The 19,756-nt window shown below is 41.7% G+C and overlaps 1 protein-coding gene across 1 annotated transcript in view; it reads right to left on the bottom strand.

Moving 5' to 3' along the window:
• Nucleotides 1-17,068: 17,068 nt before the first annotated feature.
• SYNJ2BP (synaptojanin 2 binding protein) overlaps nt 17,069-19,756 on the bottom strand; it is a 38,280-nt gene continuing 35,592 nt past the window's right edge. Inside the window, exon 4 of the mRNA XM_077464624.1 lies at nt 17,069-18,842. Within this exon, the coding sequence (XP_077320750.1) occupies nt 18,699-18,842 (144 nt within the window). The 3' untranslated portion in view covers nt 17,069-18,698. The remainder of the gene's footprint in view (nt 18,843-19,756) is intronic.

The raw sequence follows: 19,756 nt of genomic DNA, 5'->3' as shown, positions 1-19,756 counted from the left end.
AATGATCAGACTTTTCCTGACACCCCTCCCCACTTCACAACCATTCACTGGGAAGCTCAGTATGCTGCTGCTTCTCCTCCCCCAGCTCTTATGCAGCTGAGAACAGAAAGTATGTGATCACAAATTTTACATTTACAATCACTTTAAAAAAATCCACTTTAACAAGATGCGGACCAGTCCATGCACATTTACTGTGGCAGGGTGGCCCCTTTGTGCAGAATCACTTACAGGTACGGGATTCTGCACTTCCGGGTCTGAGGCGCACATGCGCACTGTTGGTAACACACTCCCAATCAGCAGGTCCAGCTGACTCAAAGTCTGCCGATCTTTTGAGGCACAGGCAGCACAGCGATCTGCCTATATAAACAAGGCAGATCAATGTTCTATGACAAGGGAAGGCAGTGATCTTGTGTTTCTGCTATGCAAAAACACGGATCTCTGCCTTCCCACAGTACAAGCACCTCCCCCACACAGTTAGCAAGCACTCCCTAGGAACATATCCCTTTGATGCTCCGGACTACAGGGGACAGCGGTGACATTGCTGGCTCCTGTGTCAGGTAAGTGACACATAATGGACTACTATGCGATGCATAGTAGTCCATTATGCTTTACCTTTGCAGGGAGACAAAGAAGAAGTAATCCCATCAGGGTTTACTTCCTCTTTAAACTCCTGGTCTGGAAACTAGCTCTGCTCAACAACTCAAATTGAATGAAGCAAAAATGTTACTATGACAGCCAGGCAACTAATATTTTTTGAAGACATAAGAATGGCTGCCTCCAGAATTCTCTCCAATAGGTTTAGTTTCAGATACCAAATACAACACCCATGACATTAACTGAATGCACATAGCTATAAACTAAGCAAGTGGCTTACTAAAGAAACAATTTCCACTCAATGAAATGACTGTGATGCTTGAAACCACTTATCAAAAATAAAGGAATAGCAATCCAATCGTTCAGAACGTGTCCTCTTCCAATTAAGCTTAAAGGGAATAGTGCTGACAGGTGATTTGATTTTAAGCAGGATGTGATTAGACTATTAAATGAAAATTTAAAAAGAAAATTAATGTGGCATGATGTTCATTTGCCTTAAGGCTACTTTCACACTGAAATTAGTGCCTCTGAAAAGTGCACCTCCCATTCATTGCAGTGTGTCTTTTCACACCGGGGCGGTGCACTTGCGGGATGTTACAAAAAATCCTGCAAGCAGCATCTTTGGGGTGGGTTGGGAGCACTGTATTTAGTGCTCCCAAACACCCTACCCATTTCAATGAAAGGGCAGTGCTTCCGAAGTGTCTTAAAAGTGCTTTAAAATCACCACAAAACTGGACTTTTTTTTGGTAAAAAGCATCCTGCTATCGGCCGAAAAGCGCAGCTGAAACAGCGCTAAAACGAGCGGCGCTTTAGCGCTAACAGTCAGGCGTTCCATTGTGAAAGTAGCCTTATTGATAGTGCAAAGAGCAACAGATTGCAGGAGCCCATAATCTACATCAGATATCATCTTCCATTTCTCTGCCTACTCGGTGTTGTGATGCTTGTAAACATAAGCTCAATAAACCAACTGGTGCTAATAGAGTTGTAAACCTGAAAAAAGTCAAGGTCCGTCAAGTTTGAACGTTATTCGAATGTAAATACTTTCCTAGCATGTGTTTACTTTGAAATAAAAGCTGGGAATGCTTATACGAAGTGCTCTGCTTTGATTATATAAAGGTGCATTAAAAAAATAAAAGTATCAAAAAGTACATACGTAATTTCATTAATTCAATTCAAAGAGTAAAACTCATATTATATAGATTAATTACATACAGAGCGATATAGTTCAAGCATTTCATCTTATAAAACTCAAAATTCAGTATCTCAGAAAATTAGATAATGAAAAAAAAAAAAAAGTGAAAAAGTTAAATATTGTAGACTCATGGTGTCACACTCTAATCAGCTAGTTAACTCCAAACACCTGCAAAGGTTTCCTGAGCCTTTAACCACTTCAATACAGGGCACTTAAACACCTTCCTGCCCAGACCAATTTTGAGCTTTCAGTGCTGTCGCACTTTGAATGACAATTGCGCGGTCATGCTACACTGTACCCAAATGAAATTTTTATCATTTTTTCCCCACAAATAGAGCTTTCTTTTGGTGGTATTTGATCACCTCTACGGTTTTTATTTTTTGCGCTACAAATAAAATAATACCGAAAATTTTGAAAAAAAAAATGTTTTTTTTTGTTTCAGTTTCAAAACTTTGTAAATAAGTACGTTTTCTCCTTCACTGATGGGGCTACACTGATGGGCACTGATAAGGCGGCACTGATGGGCACCAATGAAGTGGCACTGATAGGCGGCACTGATGGGCGACACGGATGGGCGACACGGACGGACACTGATAGGTGGCACAAATTGGCACTGATAGCTGGCACTGATAGCTGGCACGGATGGGCGGCACGGATGGGTGGCACGGATGGGCATAGATAGGCGGCACAGGTGGGCATGGATAGGCGGCACAGGTGGGCATTCATAGGCGGCACAGGTGGGCACTCATAGGCGGCACAGGTGGGCACCCATAGGCGGCACAGGTGGGCACCCATAGGCGGCACAGGTGGGCACTCATAGGCGGCAACGGTGTTATACTATAGTAATGGATGCCAATCAGTGCCAAACAATAATGCATGCCAATCAGTGATGCCCATTGTGGGCACTGATTGGCATCCATTATGGGCACTGATTGGCACCCATTGTGCTGACTGGCATCCCTGGTGGTCTAGGGAGGATTATGACCTTTATTACCTTTTCCCTGGTGGTCTGGTGGCGTCCCTGGTGGTCCAGTGTGGGCATCCTCGGGGGGGCTGTGCTGATAATCGATCAGCACAGACCCCCCCGTCAGAGGAGCAGCCGATCGGCTCTCCTCTACTCGCGTCTGACAGACGCGAGTGAGGGAAAGCCGATCACCGGCTCTTTCCATTTACACTGTGATCAGCCGTGATTGGACACGGCTGATCACATGGTAAAGAGTCTCCGTCGGAGACTCTTTACCGAGATCGTAGTTGCCGGGTGTCAGATTGACACCCCGCAACAACGATCGCCGCGATGCGCGCCCCCGGGGGCGCGCAGCGGCTCATAATCCTGATCACGTCATATGACGTCCGGTCAGGATTATGAAACCACTTTGCAGCCGTCAATTGCCTATAGGGCGGGCGGCAAGTGGTTAAATAGCCTTTCTCTGGTCCAGTAGGTTATACAATCATGGGGAAGACTGCTGACTTGACAGTTGTCCGGAAGACAGTCATTGATACCCTCCACAAAGACAATAAGTCACAAAAGATCATTGCTAAAGAAGCTGGCTGTTCACAGAGTGCTGTATCCAAGCATATTAATGGAAAGTTGAGTGGAAGGAAAAAGTGTATTAGAAAAAGGTGCACAAGCAACAGGGATAACCACAGCCTTGAAGAATTAGGGAGGAGATTCACAAGGAGTGGAATACGGCTGGTATCAGTGCTTCCAGAGCCACCAAACACAGATGTAACCAGAACATGGGCTACAACTGTTGCATCCCTTGTGTCAAGCCACTCCTGAACCACAGACAATGTCAGAAGTGTCTTACCAGGGCTAGGGAGAAAAGTCGTCTTTTTGAATAAAAGTAAATTTTGCATTTCATTTGGAAATAAAGGTCCGAGAGTCTGGAGGAAGAGTGAAGAGGCACAGAATCCAAGTTGCAAACGGTCCAGTGTGAACTTTACACAATCAGTGATGATTTGGGGAGCCGTGTAATCTTCTGGTGTTGGTCTGCTGCGTTTTATCAAGTCTAAGGTCAGCACAGCACTCGAACAGGAAAATCTAGAGCACTTCATGCTTCCCTCTGCCTACCAGCTTTATGGAGATCCAGATTTCATTTTCCAGCAGGACCTGGCACCTGCCCACACTGCAAAAAGTACCAATACCTGGTTTAATGATCATGGTATCACTGGGCTTGATTGGCCAGCAAACCACAGAGAATCTGTAGGGTATTGTCAAGACTCTAGAGGAAGATGAGACACACCAGAACCAACAATGCAGACAACCTGAAGGCCAATATCAAAGCAACCTGGGCTTCCATAACACCACAGCAGTGCCACAGGCTGATCACCTCCATGCCACACCACATGAATGCAGTAATTCATGCAAAAGGAGCCCCAATCAAGTATTGTGTGCATACTATACTGTGCATGGACATATTTTTTTCAGTAAGCCAACATTTCTGTATTAAAAATCCTTTTTTTTATTGGTCTTATGTAATATTCTAATTATCCGATACTGAATTTTGGGTTTTCACAAGCTGTAAGCCATAATTATCAAAATGAAAAGAATGATTAAAATATATCATTCTTTGTGTAATGAATCTATATAATATTGGAGTTTCACTTTTTGAAATGAATTACTGAAATAAATGAACTTTTTGATATTATAATTAGAGATGCACCGTGTGTGTATATATACGCACACACACATTTTATATATATATATATATATATATATATATATATATATATATATATAAAATATTATTATACAGGATTTATATAGGGCTAACAGTTTGTGCAACGCTTTACAACATGAGAGCAGACAGTACACTTACAATACAAATCAATACAGGAGGGATCAGGGGGCCCTGCTCATTACAGCTTACAATCTAGAAGGGAGGGTCAAGTGAAAACAAAAGGTAATAACTGGGGGGTGAGCTGATGGAGAAAATGAAAATACAGTTGTTAGGTGTGAGTACATAGTTACATAGTTAGTCAGGTTGAAAAAGGACACAAGTCCATCTAGTTCAACTACAAAAAAAAAAAAATAATATCATCATACAATCCCATATACCCAGTAGGGTAGGCTTCTCTGAAGAGAAGGGTTTTCAGGGATTGTCTAAACCAGGGGTCTCAAACTGGTGGCCCTCCAGCTGTTGTGAAACTACAAGTCCCATGAGGCATTGCAAGGCTGACAGTTACAAGCATGACTCCCTCAGGCAGAGGCATGATGGGACTTGTAGTTCCTCAACAGCTGGAGGGACGCCAGTTTGAGACCCTTGGTCTAAAAGATAATAGAGTAGGAGATAAGTGGACAGATTGGGGTAAGGTATTCCATAGGATTAGAGAGGTTTTGGAAAAGTCCTGGAGGCGAGCATGGGAGGAGGTGACGAGGGAGCTAGAGAGCAGGAGTTCTTGAGAGGAACAAAGAGAACGAGTAGGTTGGTATTTAGAGACTAGGCTAGTGATGTAGCTGAGGGCTAAATTGTGGATGGCTTTGTAAGTAGTTGTTAGTATTTTGAATTTAATTCTTTGGCCAAGCGGAAGCCAGTGGAGGGATTGACAAAGAGGGTTAGCAGACACAGAGAGATTGGTAAGGTGGATGAGTCTGGCAGCAGCAATCATGATGGATTGAAGAGGTGATAGACTATGTAAAGGTAAGCCAATTAGAAGGGAGTTGCAGTAGTCAAGGCGAGAGATGACCAGGGAATGGACTAAGCTTGTGCCATTGGTTAGAAAGGGGCATATTTTTGAGATGTTACGGAGGTGGAGGCGGCAGGATTTGGACAGTGATTGGACTTGGTGCTTAAAGGAGAGTTCAGAGTCCAGGACTACACCTAGAACCTTGGCATGTGGGGATGGGCTTATAGTCGTGCTATCGATTTTGACAGAGAGATCAAGGGAAGGGGCATATGGTGGAGGACAAATTATAATTTCGGTTCTGGATTGAGTTTGAGGTAGTGGTGTGAACGCCAGACTGATATATCTGATAGTAAATTAGTTATACGTGAGGAGACAGAGGGAGTGAGCTGAGGGATAGAGAAGTAGATTTGGGTGTCGTCAGCATAGTGGTGGTATTGGAAGCCATGGGAGGCTATCAGCTGACCCAGGGAGGAGATGTAGATTGAAAATGAGAGGTCCAAGAACAGAACCTTGGGGGAACCCAACCGAGAAAGGAAAGAGGAGAGGAGAAAGTAGAGTTGTAAGAAACGCTAAAGGTGCAGTTGGATAAGTAGGAAGAGAACCAGCGAAGAGTACAGTCACAGAGACCAAAGGCATGGAGTTTTTTTGAGGAGGGGGTGGTCAAAAATAAAAGGCAGCAGAGAGGTTCAGGAGTAGGAGTACAGAATAGTGTAGATTGGTTTTGGGCGCTAGTAGATCGTTTATTAGTTTTATGAGAGCAGTTTCTGTGGAGTGCTGAGGATGAAATCCAGACTGAAGGGGATCAAGAAGGCTATTATCAGCGAGGTGGACACTCAGTCAGTTGTAGAGCAGACGTTCAAGGCATTTGGATAAGAAGGGGAGCAAGGAGATGGGGCGAAGGTTGTTAAGATTGGATGGGTCCAGTGAGAGCTTTTTAAGTATGGGTCTGATAAGTGCATGTTTTAGAGAGTTGGAGAAGATGCCAGAAGAGAGAGAGAGATTGAAGATGTGGGTTAGAGAGTGTAGCATAGAGTCAGGGGGTGAACGTAGTATTTGTGAGGGAACAGGATCCAGAGGGCAGGTAGTAAGGTGGACATTAGCAAGTAGTTTAGCAACCTCACCTATAGTGGTGGGGTTGAAAAAGGGAATGATTGTACCTGTGGGCATGAAGTATAAAGTGTGGAGGGTATCGGAACAGTAGAGATTTCCTTGTAAATTGTATCAATCTGGTTGAAGTGCTTGGCGAAGTAGAGAGTTGAAGGTAGAAAAGAGTTTATGGGGACGGGATGATAAGCTGCTAATGAGAGTGATAAAATAGGTCCGATTAGCAGCAAGGAGGCTGAAATTGTATTTTGGAAGGGCAGAGATATAGATATATATATATATATATACACACACACACACACACACACACACACAGTGAGCAGGAAAAAAGTATTTGATCAACTGCCGATTTTGTATGCTCACTGATTAAGAAATGATCAGTCTATAATTTTAATGGTAGATTCATTTTAAAGTGAGTGGTAGAATAACAAAAAATAATCCAGAAACGCATTTCAAAAAAGTTATAAATTGAGTTGCTTTTTAATGAGTGAAATAAGTATTTGACCCCCTATCAGCAATATTTATGGCTCCCAGGTGTCTTCTATACAGGTAACGAGCTGAGACTAGGAGCACTCTCTTAAAGCCCACGTTCACATTGGGCCGATTTAGCATGCGATTTGACATGTCAAATCGCATGCCAAATTGGTGGTTATTGCCAGCAATGGCACCATCCAAATTGGTGTGACACCAACTTTGCAGCACCGCACCGATTCCCAAAAGTAGTTCCTGTACTACTTTTGGCTACTTTGGGGGCGTTTCGAATAGATATAGATATCTGCGCATGGACCCACACAGATGTTTGCAGATGTCTGTCAAATCGCCCCAGAAGTCAGATTGCATTGCCGGTTTAAAATTGAGTTCAGCTGAACTAGCGCAATTTCTAACCCACAACAATGTGAACCTAGGCAAAGGGAGTGCTCCTAATCTCAGCTTTCACCTGTATAAAAGACACCTGTCCACAGAAGCAGATTCCAATCTGTCCACCATGGACAAGACAAGAGCTGTCCAAGGATGTCAGGGACAAGATTGTAGACCTACACAAGGCTAGAATTGGCTACAAGACCATCGTCAAGGAGCTTGTTGATAGGGTGACAACAGTTGGTGCGATTAATCGCAAATGGAAGAAACACAAAATAACCATTACTCTACCTCAGTATGGGGCTAAATGCAAGATCTCCCCTCGTGGAGTTTTTCAATGATCATGGGAACGGTGAGGAATCAGCCCAGAACTACATAGGAGAATCTTGTCAATGATCTCAAGGCAGCTGGGATCATTGTTACCAAGAAAGCAATTGGTAACACACTACGCCGTGAAAGACTGAAACCTGCAACACCACAAGGTCCCCCTGCTCATGAAAGGGCATGTACAGGCCTGTCTGAATTTTTCGAATGAACATCTGAATGATTCAGAGGAAAACTGGGTGAAAGTGTTGTGGTCAGATGAGACCAAAATCGAGCTCTTTGGCATCAACTCAACGTGTTTGGAGGACGAATGATGCCTATGATACCAAGAATACCATCAAATATGGAGGTGGAAACATTATGCTTTGGGGTGTGTTTAAGCTAAGGGTACAGGACAACTTCACCGCATCAAAAGGGACAATGGATGGGGCCATGTACTGTCAAAATCTTGGGTGAGAACCTTCTTCTCTTAGCCAGGGCATTGAAAAAGGGCCGTGGATGGGGATTGCAGCATGACAATGACTCAAAACACATGGCCAAGGCAACAAAGTAGTGGTTCAAGAAGCACATTCAGGTCCCGGACTGGCCTAGTCAGTCTCCTGACCTTATTCCCATAGAAAACATGTGGAGGGAGCCAAAGGTTCAAGTTACCAAAGGTCAGCCTCGAAACCTTAATGACTTAGAGAGGATCTGCAAAGACACGCGACACAAAATCCCTCCCGAGAGGTATGCAAACCTGGTGGCCAACTACAAGAAACATCTGATCTCTGTGATTGCCAACACAGGTTTTGCCACCAAGTAAAAGTCATGTTTTGCGAAGGGGTCAAATACTTAATTCACTCATTAAAATGCAAATCAATTTATAACTTTTTTGAAATGCGTTTTTCTGGATTTTTTTTATTCTGATCTCTCACTGTTAAAATAAACCTACAGTGCCTTGCGAAAGTATTCGGCCCCCTTGAACTTTTCAACCTTTTGCCACATTTCAGGCTTTAAACATAAAGATATAAAATTTTTATTTTTTGTGAAGAGTCACCAACAAGTGGGACACAATTGTGAAGTGGAACGAAATCTATTGGATTTTTGAAACTTTTTTAACTAATGCCCCGTACACACGAGAGGGATTAAGTCTGACAGACCTCCAAAGGAGTTCCGCCGGAGTTCCGACGGAGTTCTGGCGGACTTTTCGACCGAACGGACTTGACCACACACCATCACACCAAACTCCGACGGAGTCGAACGTGATGACGTACGACTGGATTCGACGTAGGAAGTTCCTAGACAGTAGCCAATAGCTGCCCTAGCGTCGGTTTTAGTCCGTCGGAGTAGCACACACACGAGCGGATTTTTCAAAGGGGACCGGGTCCGGCGGAGTTCCGTCGGGAAAATTTAAAGCATGCTTCATTTCTAAAGTCCGTCAGACTTTAGCTTCGCTAAAGTCCGTTGCAGCCCACACACGATCGGATAGTCCGCCGGACTCAGTCCGTCGGAGTTTGGATGTCGAAAAGTCCGCTCGTGTGTACGGGGCATTATAAAAAAATGAAAAGTGGGGATGGTGTGTTGAGGGTGATGAGCTGTGTTGCTTTTACGCCAAACATATCGTTTTGTATTGTGGGCAAAAAGTTCGATTTTGGTTTCATCTGACCAGAGCACCTTCTTCCACATGTTTGGTGTGTCTCCCAGGTGGCTTGTGGCAAACTTTAGACGAGACTTTTTATGGATATCTTTGAGAAATGGCTTTCTTCTTGCCACTCTTCCATAAAGGCCAGATTTGTACAGTGTACGACTCATTGTTGTCCTATGGACAGACTCTCCCACCTCAGCTGTAGTTCTCTGCAGTTCATCCAGAGTGATCATGGGCCTCTTGGCTGCATCTCTGATCAGTCTTCTCCTTGTCTGAGATGAAAGTTTAGAGGGACGGCCAGGTCTTGGTAGATTTGCAGTGGTCTGATACTCCTTCCATTTCAAAATGATCGCTTGCACAGTGCTCTTTGGGATGTTTAAAGCTTGGGAAATCTTTTTGTATCCAAATCCGGCTTTAAACTTCTCCACAACAGTATTACGGACCTGCCTGGTGTGTTCCTTGGTCTTCATGATGCTCTCTGCGCTTTCAACAGAACCCTGAGACTATCACAGAGCAGGTGCATTTATACAGAGACTTGATTACACACAAGTGGATTCTATTTATCAACATCAGTCATTTAGGACAACATTGGATCATTCAGAGATCCTCGTTGAACTTCTGGAGTGAGTTTGCTGCACTGAAAGTAAAGGGGCCGAATAATTTTGCACGCACCACTTTTCATTTTTTATTTGCTAAAAAAGTTTAAATTATCCAATAGATTTCGTTCCACTTCACAATTGTGTCCCACTTGTTGGTGATTCTTCACAAAAAAATAAAAATGTTATATCTTTATGTTTGAAGCCTAAAATGGGGCAAAAGGTTGAAAAGTTTAAGGGGGCCGAATACTTTTGCAAGGCACTGTACCATTAAAATTATAGACTGATCATTTCTTTATCAGTGGGCAAATGTACAAAATCGGCAGAGGATCACATACTTTTTTCCCCTCGCTGTGTTTGTATGTATGTATATATATATATATATATATATATATATATATATATATATATATATATATATACACACATATACATACACACAAAGTCATGGCCAATAATATTGGCACCCCAACATTTCTGTCAGGTAATGCTCAATTTAATATTTTGTAGCACACCTCTTGGAAAAAATAACTAAATTAATCGCTTCCTGTAACCATCAATGAGTTTCTTACCTCTCTACTAGAGTTTTGGAGCACTCTTCATTTGTCAACTGCTCCTGGTCTCTCAGATTTTAAGGGTTCCTTTTCCCAACTGCCGTTTTGAGTTCTCTCCACAGGTGCTCTATGGGATTTAGATCTGGACTGGCCAGTTCAGTACTCTCCAGCACATTGTCTTAAACCATTTTGGGGTGCTTTTTGACATATGCTTTGGGTCATTGTCCTGCTGTAAAGAAACATGAACTCTGACAGAGACCCAACTTTCTGACATTGGGCCCTACATTGCGTCCCATAATTATTTGGTAGTCTTCAGATTTCATAATGCCATGCACAGTGAATACATCCAGTACCTGATGCAGCAAAACAACCCCAAAAACAAGTGAACCTTCACACCACGTTTGACTGTATTCTTTTCTTTAAAGGCATCATTTATTTTTCTGAAAATAGTAGAACGATGGGCTTTACATTTTGTTTAGTCTATCCACAGCACATTCTCCCAAAAGTATTTTGGCTTCCTCATGTAACTTTTGGCAAACTCCAATCTGGCTTTTACGTGCACATGTCAACAGTGGGGTCCTCCTGGGTCTTCTACCATGGTGTCACTTTTTTTTCATTCAGATGGTGACGTATAGTGCAAGCTGACAGTTATACCCTGTGCCTGAAGGTCAGCTTGAATTTGTCTGGAAGTTGATCAAGGTTTATTTTTTATCCACCATTTAAACAATCCTTGATCATTTTTTTCTTTCGTCCACAGAAATCAGCTACAATGCCATGGGCTGTAAACTTCTTGATGATGTTGTGCACAGTGGACACAGGAACATTAAGCTCTTTGGAGATAGACTTACCCTTGAGATTATTCATGCTTTTCCACAATTTTTGTTCTCAAATCCTTAAACAATTATTTGCTTACTTTTGCTCTTCTCCATGCAGCACAGAGACAAACAGAAAGGTTAAGTAAAATTTTCACCATTTTAACTGGTTGCCAGTGTGGTTTCTTTATTGTCAGCAACAGAAACAGGTAAGTTTAATTACAGGAACATCAGAAAAACTTGGAGTGCATTATTTCTCACAAATTTGAGAAGGTAAATCTAAACACCAGGTATATTTCAAAAACGGCCTATAATACACCACTCAGCGCCAAAAGAGGACTATACCACAGATCCTATATATTTTATATATATATATATATATATATATATTATAGTAATTATATAAACCAGTAATACAAACAATTCATCAATATAGGTCTGAGAATATCAGTATTAAAACAGCGCTCTATATGGAGTCCAAGATATTTTCATAAATACTTATGTATGAACTCTAAAAAGAGAAAGTCCTTAATGTGCAGACAGGGTGATTGTAGTGATTTAATCAACGTTGCGAGGTGTTCACGGTGTTATATCAAAGTGCTGTTGACATCTCTTCCACCATACAATGGGAGTGCTTCACCGCGTGCGATACATCTAATTTACAATTTACCAACATTGTCTGGTGAGTTTAACCCCCTACGGGGGATGTATCGCACGCGGTGAAGCACTCCCATTGTATGAACAATTTTGAGAAGGTGCCAATAATTTTGTCCAGTCCCTTTTTGGAGTTTTTTTTGCATGGAATGTGTCACATTTGGCTTTTTGTTTCTCCACTTTAGTGTGCCATACCAATACAGATACAAGAAATAACCATAAGAATGCCTATACATTTGTAATTGCAATTACTCAACCATGACTGTATAAATACAGACACACATTTTTTGCTTTTTCTCTTCTATTGCTCATTTGCTAGTAGCTATTGAGCATATACTGTATATCTTACACACACATTTTGCAGCTAAATAGCTACTGGCAAATAAGCAATAATGCGTATTTGGAAAAGATCAGGCAGACTATAAACAGGACAGCATGCCATCTCTTCAGTACACCGCTGCAATCACAATACAACATAAACTGCAGCAGTTAATTTTGCTAAAAAGACAAAAAGGGAGACATTCAGATGTAATGACTTTCTTTATTTTCATGTTATGTACACTAATGTTAATCTTTCAAAATAAAAAAAAAAAATTTAAAGAAAAAAATCAGATTTACATCAAAGGTAAAAATGTTGCCATAGTGTATAGTTGTAGTCTGTAAAAAAAAAAAAAATAAAAAAAAAAAATGTAATACTTGACAAGGGAAATACAAATTTGCTGGGATTCCCTTTTCTGGAATTGCTATTTGAAAAGGCATTAATGCATCTCAATTTAAAATGATATATATTCTTTGAAGAAGTGTTAAACCCTCAGCATTTGATTTTTTTAGCTCAACACACTTAACACAATAGAATGAACATCCCCCAGTTATTTGTTAAAACTCTTAAGCCGGCCATAGATGGTTTGAACTGGCCGAGATGCAAACCATGTATGGGCAGGCTGAATGTACTCAAGTTGATTGAGCGATAAACTTGGGTACAAATGGCCCGGCCAGATTTTATATGCGATTATTGCTAGTGGCCGGTATACCCTCTAGCAATAATCACTGTGTTCTTCCAGTAAGGATGGCTTCCCCAGTCCTCCGCTGGGAAAACACAATGGCTCCACGGGAGGGATTCCCCCTGTCAACATTGTCTGCATTGATGGATTTGAGAGATTTACTTTCCTGCAACCATGGGATAAATCGCTCCATCTAAGGCTGGCCTTACCCAAGCACTTTCAGTTTAAACTTTCAATGCTGTTGGCTCCTTCTCTCTCAGTAGTGCTACCCTGAACTTCTGATTTTCACAGGGAAGAGTTTACAGGGGACAGTGTAGTCTCCAGTCAGTCTATTAGTTTGGAGAAGAGCGGAACGGGGGAGTGGTTTGCCAACTTAGGCTGTGGGGATGTGTGTTTCTAATGATGCACATAGTATACAGAGACTCGATTAGTCCCTGCACACTAGGGTGGCTCTATAGTAGGGGTCTCAAACTTGTGGCACTCCAGCTGTTGCCAAACTGCAAATACCATGAGGCATTGCAAGGCTGACCGTTACACAAGCGTGATTCCCAAGCAGAGGCATGATGGAACTTGTAGTTTCGCAACAACTGGAAGGCCACTAGTTTGAGACCCCTGCTCTATAGGATGCTGCAAGAGACAGACACCCCTCTGAAACTGGAAACCTTGGGCACCAGCATAAAGAAGAAAGGGAATAGAAAATAAAGCTGCATATTAAATAAGCAATTAAATGAGCTGCTGAAAGTTCTTTAAAAAAAAAAAAGAATTTAATATCACTTTAAGCACACAGACTTTGGCGAAGTTATATGAGCAAAAGAGGAATTGTGACTGGTTAGGGGTTTTTAGCACATAAAAATTACAAACGTTTCTGCGATCAATGACCCTAAAGTGGCAAAAAAGTCCGCAGCTACAAATACTGCAGCTGCTGACTTAATAATCGGACACTTACCTGTCCCAGGGTCCAGCGATGCGGGGGAATGAAGCCCCGCTGGTCTCCCCTCCTCTCTGCGGCACCGGCATGGTCACTGTGCGCGCCTGGCTGTAGCTTCACAGCCATGCACATACTGCGTATCCGCGACCCGCGCTGCAACGTGTCCCAGATGATTGCCGAGTGGTAGGGGGAGAGGTGATCTTCCTTCCGGTGCCTGGGAGGAAGTGGGAGCTGGAACCCTCTAAAAGAGGGTTTCCGCTCCCCCCCCCCAAAAAAAAAAGACATGCCAAATGTGGCATGTTAGGGGGTCACCTTCCCTTAAAGGAGAAGTTCCAGTTTTGGGTGGAACTCCACTTTAATACAGTGTGTGTTGATTCTGATAGTGTTGATTCTGTGGCTGCACTTCAAAAAAAAAAAAAAAAATCCACTTTCAAAGACACTGTCATCTTGTCCATGTAGGATGTGACTTTTTGCAAAGGTCCACTAAACCCAGTTATATTTGCCCTACAACTCTACCAGTCATCCTTTCAGGATTCCTTCTCTGATGCCGCCACACAGAAATCCAAGGTGTCATTCACTAAGTGAGGTGGTGATGTCACTCCCCCAGTCATGCGACAGTGCTCAGACCTAATGTTTGGTTGCTGGCCCCAAGCCTGGTCATACAGAGGGGAGGTTAGATGCTCTCCATACCTGAATTTATCAGGTTTGGACATCAACTGTACCAGAAGCAATAGCAGCGAGAGATCGCTGGAGAGGTGAGTGTAATAGGGGCAGTGGGCCCCATTACAAAGGTACTGTCACTTTACCCTAAATTGGCAGAGTAGTAACATTTCTTTAAGGATCAAGGCCCTTTTTCCCCAATGAATGGCTACCCTGACATACAGGCACACAGCTTTATTATATCTGAATGGGCAAAGCACCATACCACTTTTCAACTGTAGTAGCACTGTGGGGGAAATCAAAAATTGCAGTTTCTGGTCCTTTCGAAAATAAAAAGCAGAAGGATGGTGGTGCCTCATGAGTTTACATAGCGGAAAGGATGTTAATCTGTACCAAACCATGTTGTTAGTTTACTGGGAATGTGACATACCTGGCATATCATGTATAAATGAATTACCCTTGTTCAGTCACAAAATGGTTGCCTCTAACATGTGAGTGATCAGTTCAATTTAAACCTATGTAAACAGAAAAGTATTTTTTTTTTTTTATATCAACTGGCATTCTCCCCCTCTCCTTTTCCTGACCAAAAAACAGACACCCACCTACCAATTCTCCAATTAAGAGTTGACAATGTAGTGCAGTTATTGCTTCTAAACTTGCATCATCCCCAGCACAGTGACAAAAGGAAAAAAAAAAGTTGAAGATGGAGATTGGAGATAACTTTCCTGGGGTCTAGAACCAGGGGGTATCTTTGGATTTCAGATTCTACTTTTCTCCCTTCAGGAGTGAATGTCTACCTTGGGTAGATTCCTACTTTACGAAAACTTTCCTAAAGAATCGAGATGCAGACTGCCTTTGCTGACCTCCCGAATAGCTGCTTGGCTGTTCTGCTGAATTCCTGGCTTCAGTGCTTTCTGAACCCATCTGATAATTTAGCTCATCAAGAAAGGCACAATGGAGTGATAAGTCTATGTTCATAATTGCCCCCACTCTATGACTCCAACTACTGGTAAGTTGTTATCATGACAGCCAAGCAATCCATATTTCCAATGGCAATCTCCATGTTTGCCTCAAGTAATATTAAGTTTAAAAACATGACTAACATGTACATACAGACCCCTGATTCCTTAACCCGCATTAATATTGAAGGCACCTCAAATTAAAAGAAAGACGTGCTAAAGTGGCCTCTCAGGTTTCATTCACACGTGCAGGTAGGATGCAGTAAGAGATGGTAGTTTAGCCACAGTTTCACCATCCCCAACTGCCTGAATGAACCCAGGTATGCAGCCGCTCAGGCCTGTACAAATGCTGCAAGATGCAGTGCTTCGGGGATGGCAAAATTAAGAATCATGACGCATTTGGAGGTTATTACTGCTCCCGAACAGGACCAATGCAAATGAATGGGGCTGCAGCATGATTGCAGCTTGGTAATGCAGCATTTACAAGGTAAATTAGGTGAAGAGGTGACATAATGCCTCCTCAACCCTAGTCACATGCAGGTGATCCAACACATATTTCTCTTCAGAAGGCACAGTGTATGTGAATGAACCCTTAGTGATATTGTAAATGTATGCATTAAGGCCATGTTGAATCATAGTTACCAGGATCTGTGTATAAACTTTCAGCACCATTCTCTATACAATACATTTCCTTTTCTAGCAGTCACACGGATTTGCCTTTTCATGTTTTTGTGCAAAGCAATATATACAGACAATGGTGCAGTTCACAACAGCACATTAATATATAAAAAAAATAAAAATAAAAAAAGGAAAAAGGAGTGCAGATTATGAATAGTCACTCTCCTTCAAATTTTGTCAGCTATCCATGGCTTGCCAACAATAGCAGAACTACAAACAGGAGCCTTGCTAGTACATTAAGCTAGAACTAAGAACTCCATTATGACTAATGGGAAGCCGATTAGTCAAGCTTCAATTAAAATATTCAGTAGAATAATTATTGCATTAACAACGCAAACTAGTATGACAATAGTATAACTACGGTGATGTGTTAATACACAATTGTTCATTGTACACACATGAAAATTCATGTCACAATGACTCACTCCTAAATTGCAGAATGTTACTCTAAAGCACTCTTTGGGATTTAGCATGACTTTAAGCACACCTAAAAATGAGCCTCTACATTCAACTTTTTTTTTTTTTTTTTTAATAGATTGGGGTAGTACCACTGTCAGGTTTTTTACTAATGTCTTTGTCCCTCAACAGGAAGTCTCTCTCTCACTTCCTATCCCAATGATGGTGGTCACATTAACAGGAAGCGAGGGACATTTTAGACATTTCATAGTATGATGGGGAAGGCCAACAACCTCTGTTAAGTTTATGGCATCATCCTAAATATAGAAAAAAACCTGTTCCTGGAGATACTGGAGTCAAAGCTAAGAAGGAAATTTGGCAAAAATGTAAGGCACGTCCACCAAGTTGACATAATGAGACACATGTTGCATAGGTAAGCTTGAGGAACAAACATGTTTAAAATCAACCATAGTATTTCCATGTGAACAAATCCACCAAATCAACCAGTTATGGAACCAAATTTTCCTCCAACTTTATTGTTATGAACCTACTAATTTTCAGAAGAGACTTTTAGGATATTAGGACATTATAACGCTTTTTAGTGTTTGCTGAACCTCAATATAATCCAAGCCTCTATTGTAGATACAAGAAGGTACAAGGGGGGGTTCTTTGTTAAAGAGGTACTCTGCTTTCACCCACTGTCCCGCTCCAGCTGCATAATAGGCTTATCCTTGTTTGTTGATACTGCTAAAAAGAATAAGGTTAATCCTTTCAAATGTAATGCATATTAAAAGCAATTATATTTGAAGGAACTGACCATAATACTAACCAGCAGGTAGAAAATGAAGACTAGGCTGCCAGTAAAACGGGAGGGTTGCAGGAAGGAGTATATACATTGGATGCCTCAAAAGTAACCAACATTTACATCTAACTTTAACTAGGATTCTTACAGAATCATAAAAACTGAACTCTGAAATGACAAAAGGGGAATTAAAATGAAACTTCCCTTAGGTCTAACCTTGTTTGAGTTCATTTATAAAGGGACCTATAAAAGTGGCAGAATGCATAGTGCACGTTGTAAAGCTACCTCAACATGAACCAGAGTTTACCTGATTGGTTTTCACAAATTCACATAGATTTTCTGATATCTGGTTTATAATAAAGGGACATTGGCACCTTGTTCCTTTCTCTGTTGTAGCCACCAGAAAAATACCCAGTGTCAACAGGTATAGGAGCTCAGAGTGAATGAGGACATGACCCCCGACTCATCAGTCATCATATGACTATACTCCAGCCTAGCAATTGGTCGCTAGGTCTGAGGACTGCATCAAAGAAGGCCATATATTCCCCTATACCCGGAAGTACTATGTAATTTTTGGTGAAGCCACAGAGGAAGAACAGAGCATGAAGAAGATGGGCTTTAATGCAGACACCAACACATTACCCAGCAGTACAGCAGATTATTCTTGTTGAATACAAATTGCACATATGCAATATACCCTCTACTATTCCTTCTGATTGGTATCGTTTTTAACAACATTCACATTCACTGTGATGATGATCTCATTCCCCAAGTGGAAAAAAAGGTCCCTTTCTCAAATCCCCCAAAAGTCAGCTAATGAAAAAAGCCCACTGAAAACCACTTGGCTCTGTGTGGCTTTATCATCAACTGTAGAAAGCTCCCATCAGCTGATCAGTTGTGGCCTATGGGGTGTTGCCCATTTCATTGGACCTCACTCCAAAGAAAATTACTTTCCACTATAAGTGGAATGTCCAATTAAATATTTATATATTCCTCTTCTTCTGACAACATAAATGTAAAGATACAGTACCACAAATTAAATTATTTAAAATATTCAGGGACAGAAAACATTGATAAGAATAACTTACTTCAAGGGAATCAAGTTCAGATTAAACATAGCAGAGATAAAAAGTTAAAGCAATTTCTAAGGCTAGATACCGCATATTGTCAGAAAGGTTGGACTGAAACATTCCTGTGGTCAGTACCATTTCAAGCTGTTGAATATATTTACAGGCAGCACATAGGATGTAGGGATCTTACACGATAGCATACAAAGGACTAGTGTGATTATAACTGTATTTTCTTGTGTTCTTTGCGTTTGCATTGTTTGGCAGTCTAATATTTTGTTATACGTTGCCGATATTTTATAAAGGTGTAGACAGCCACGGCAGCTAATATTACAGGCACCAATATCATGGCTATTGACGTTCCATCAGAGTCTGTGTCGCTTCTACCTCCAAGAGGTCCATTTAGATGATTCTGTTAAGAAAAAACAGAGGCAAGGGCAGAGATTAGCAAAGTGTGAAAGAAACAAAACAAAGAAAATAATTAGATTTGGTTAGAAATACTTAAAAGACCCCTCAAAAAGGTTCTGCTAGTTTTGGTTGACTACCAGGATCTGTCACAACAGCTTGCTGAAACTCAACTGCCAGAAATGTGAAAAATATTCTTTGCAGTGAGAAATGTATTATAGGAGAGAGGTGAAGCACTTTAACTTACCCGATATCCACTACGCCCCCCCACACACACAACAGTGCAAGGCTCTAGATCAGTGATGGCGAACTTTGGCGCCCCAGATGTTTTGGAAATACATTTCCCATGATGCTCAACTACACTGCAGAGTGCATAAGCATTATAGGAAATGTAGTTCCAAAACATCTGGGGTGCCAAGGTTTGCCATCACTGCTCCAGACCTTGCATTAGTCTTGATGTCGTCAGGACCTTAGACTGCTGGGGAGTAGGGGAAAAGATGCTGCCCAGACCAGTGTAGCAGCATGGATGATTGGGTACATAGATCTTTACTACGTCCGCTAGAGCTAATTGTGCAATATTAATCTTTGAACTGCAGGCACAGCCCCACTGCAAAGGGAGAATTCCCACGTCTTTCAGAGTTGAGCTATAAACTCTACAAGGAGCAGACAAGACCACCTACATTGTATTAATTTTGGTTATGGTTTACCCGCCGACTCTTTTTGCTTGCTGTGACAACAAACCTGGAGCCACCAATCTACCAAATTATCTAGCCACAGAGACAACTGCTTCCACACAGAAAGGACCCTAGTCTGCAGCATGCTGGCAGGGCATCAGCTTATTTAACTGTGGCTGCTAACACCTTTTCCCAAGAGCCCGGCATGCTGATTGAAAATTAAAGTTCAATTGGGCTTTAAAGTGTT

Source organism: Lithobates pipiens, unplaced genomic scaffold (assembly GCF_037356315.1).
Source record: "Lithobates pipiens isolate NorthernLeopardFrog02 unplaced genomic scaffold, aLitPip1_a1.2 Scaffold_30, whole genome shotgun sequence".
Taxonomy (NCBI): Eukaryota; Metazoa; Chordata; class Amphibia; order Anura; family Ranidae; genus Lithobates; species Lithobates pipiens.
Note: the sequence above shows the minus strand (reverse complement) of the source record. Positions and strands in the feature narration are given on the sequence as shown.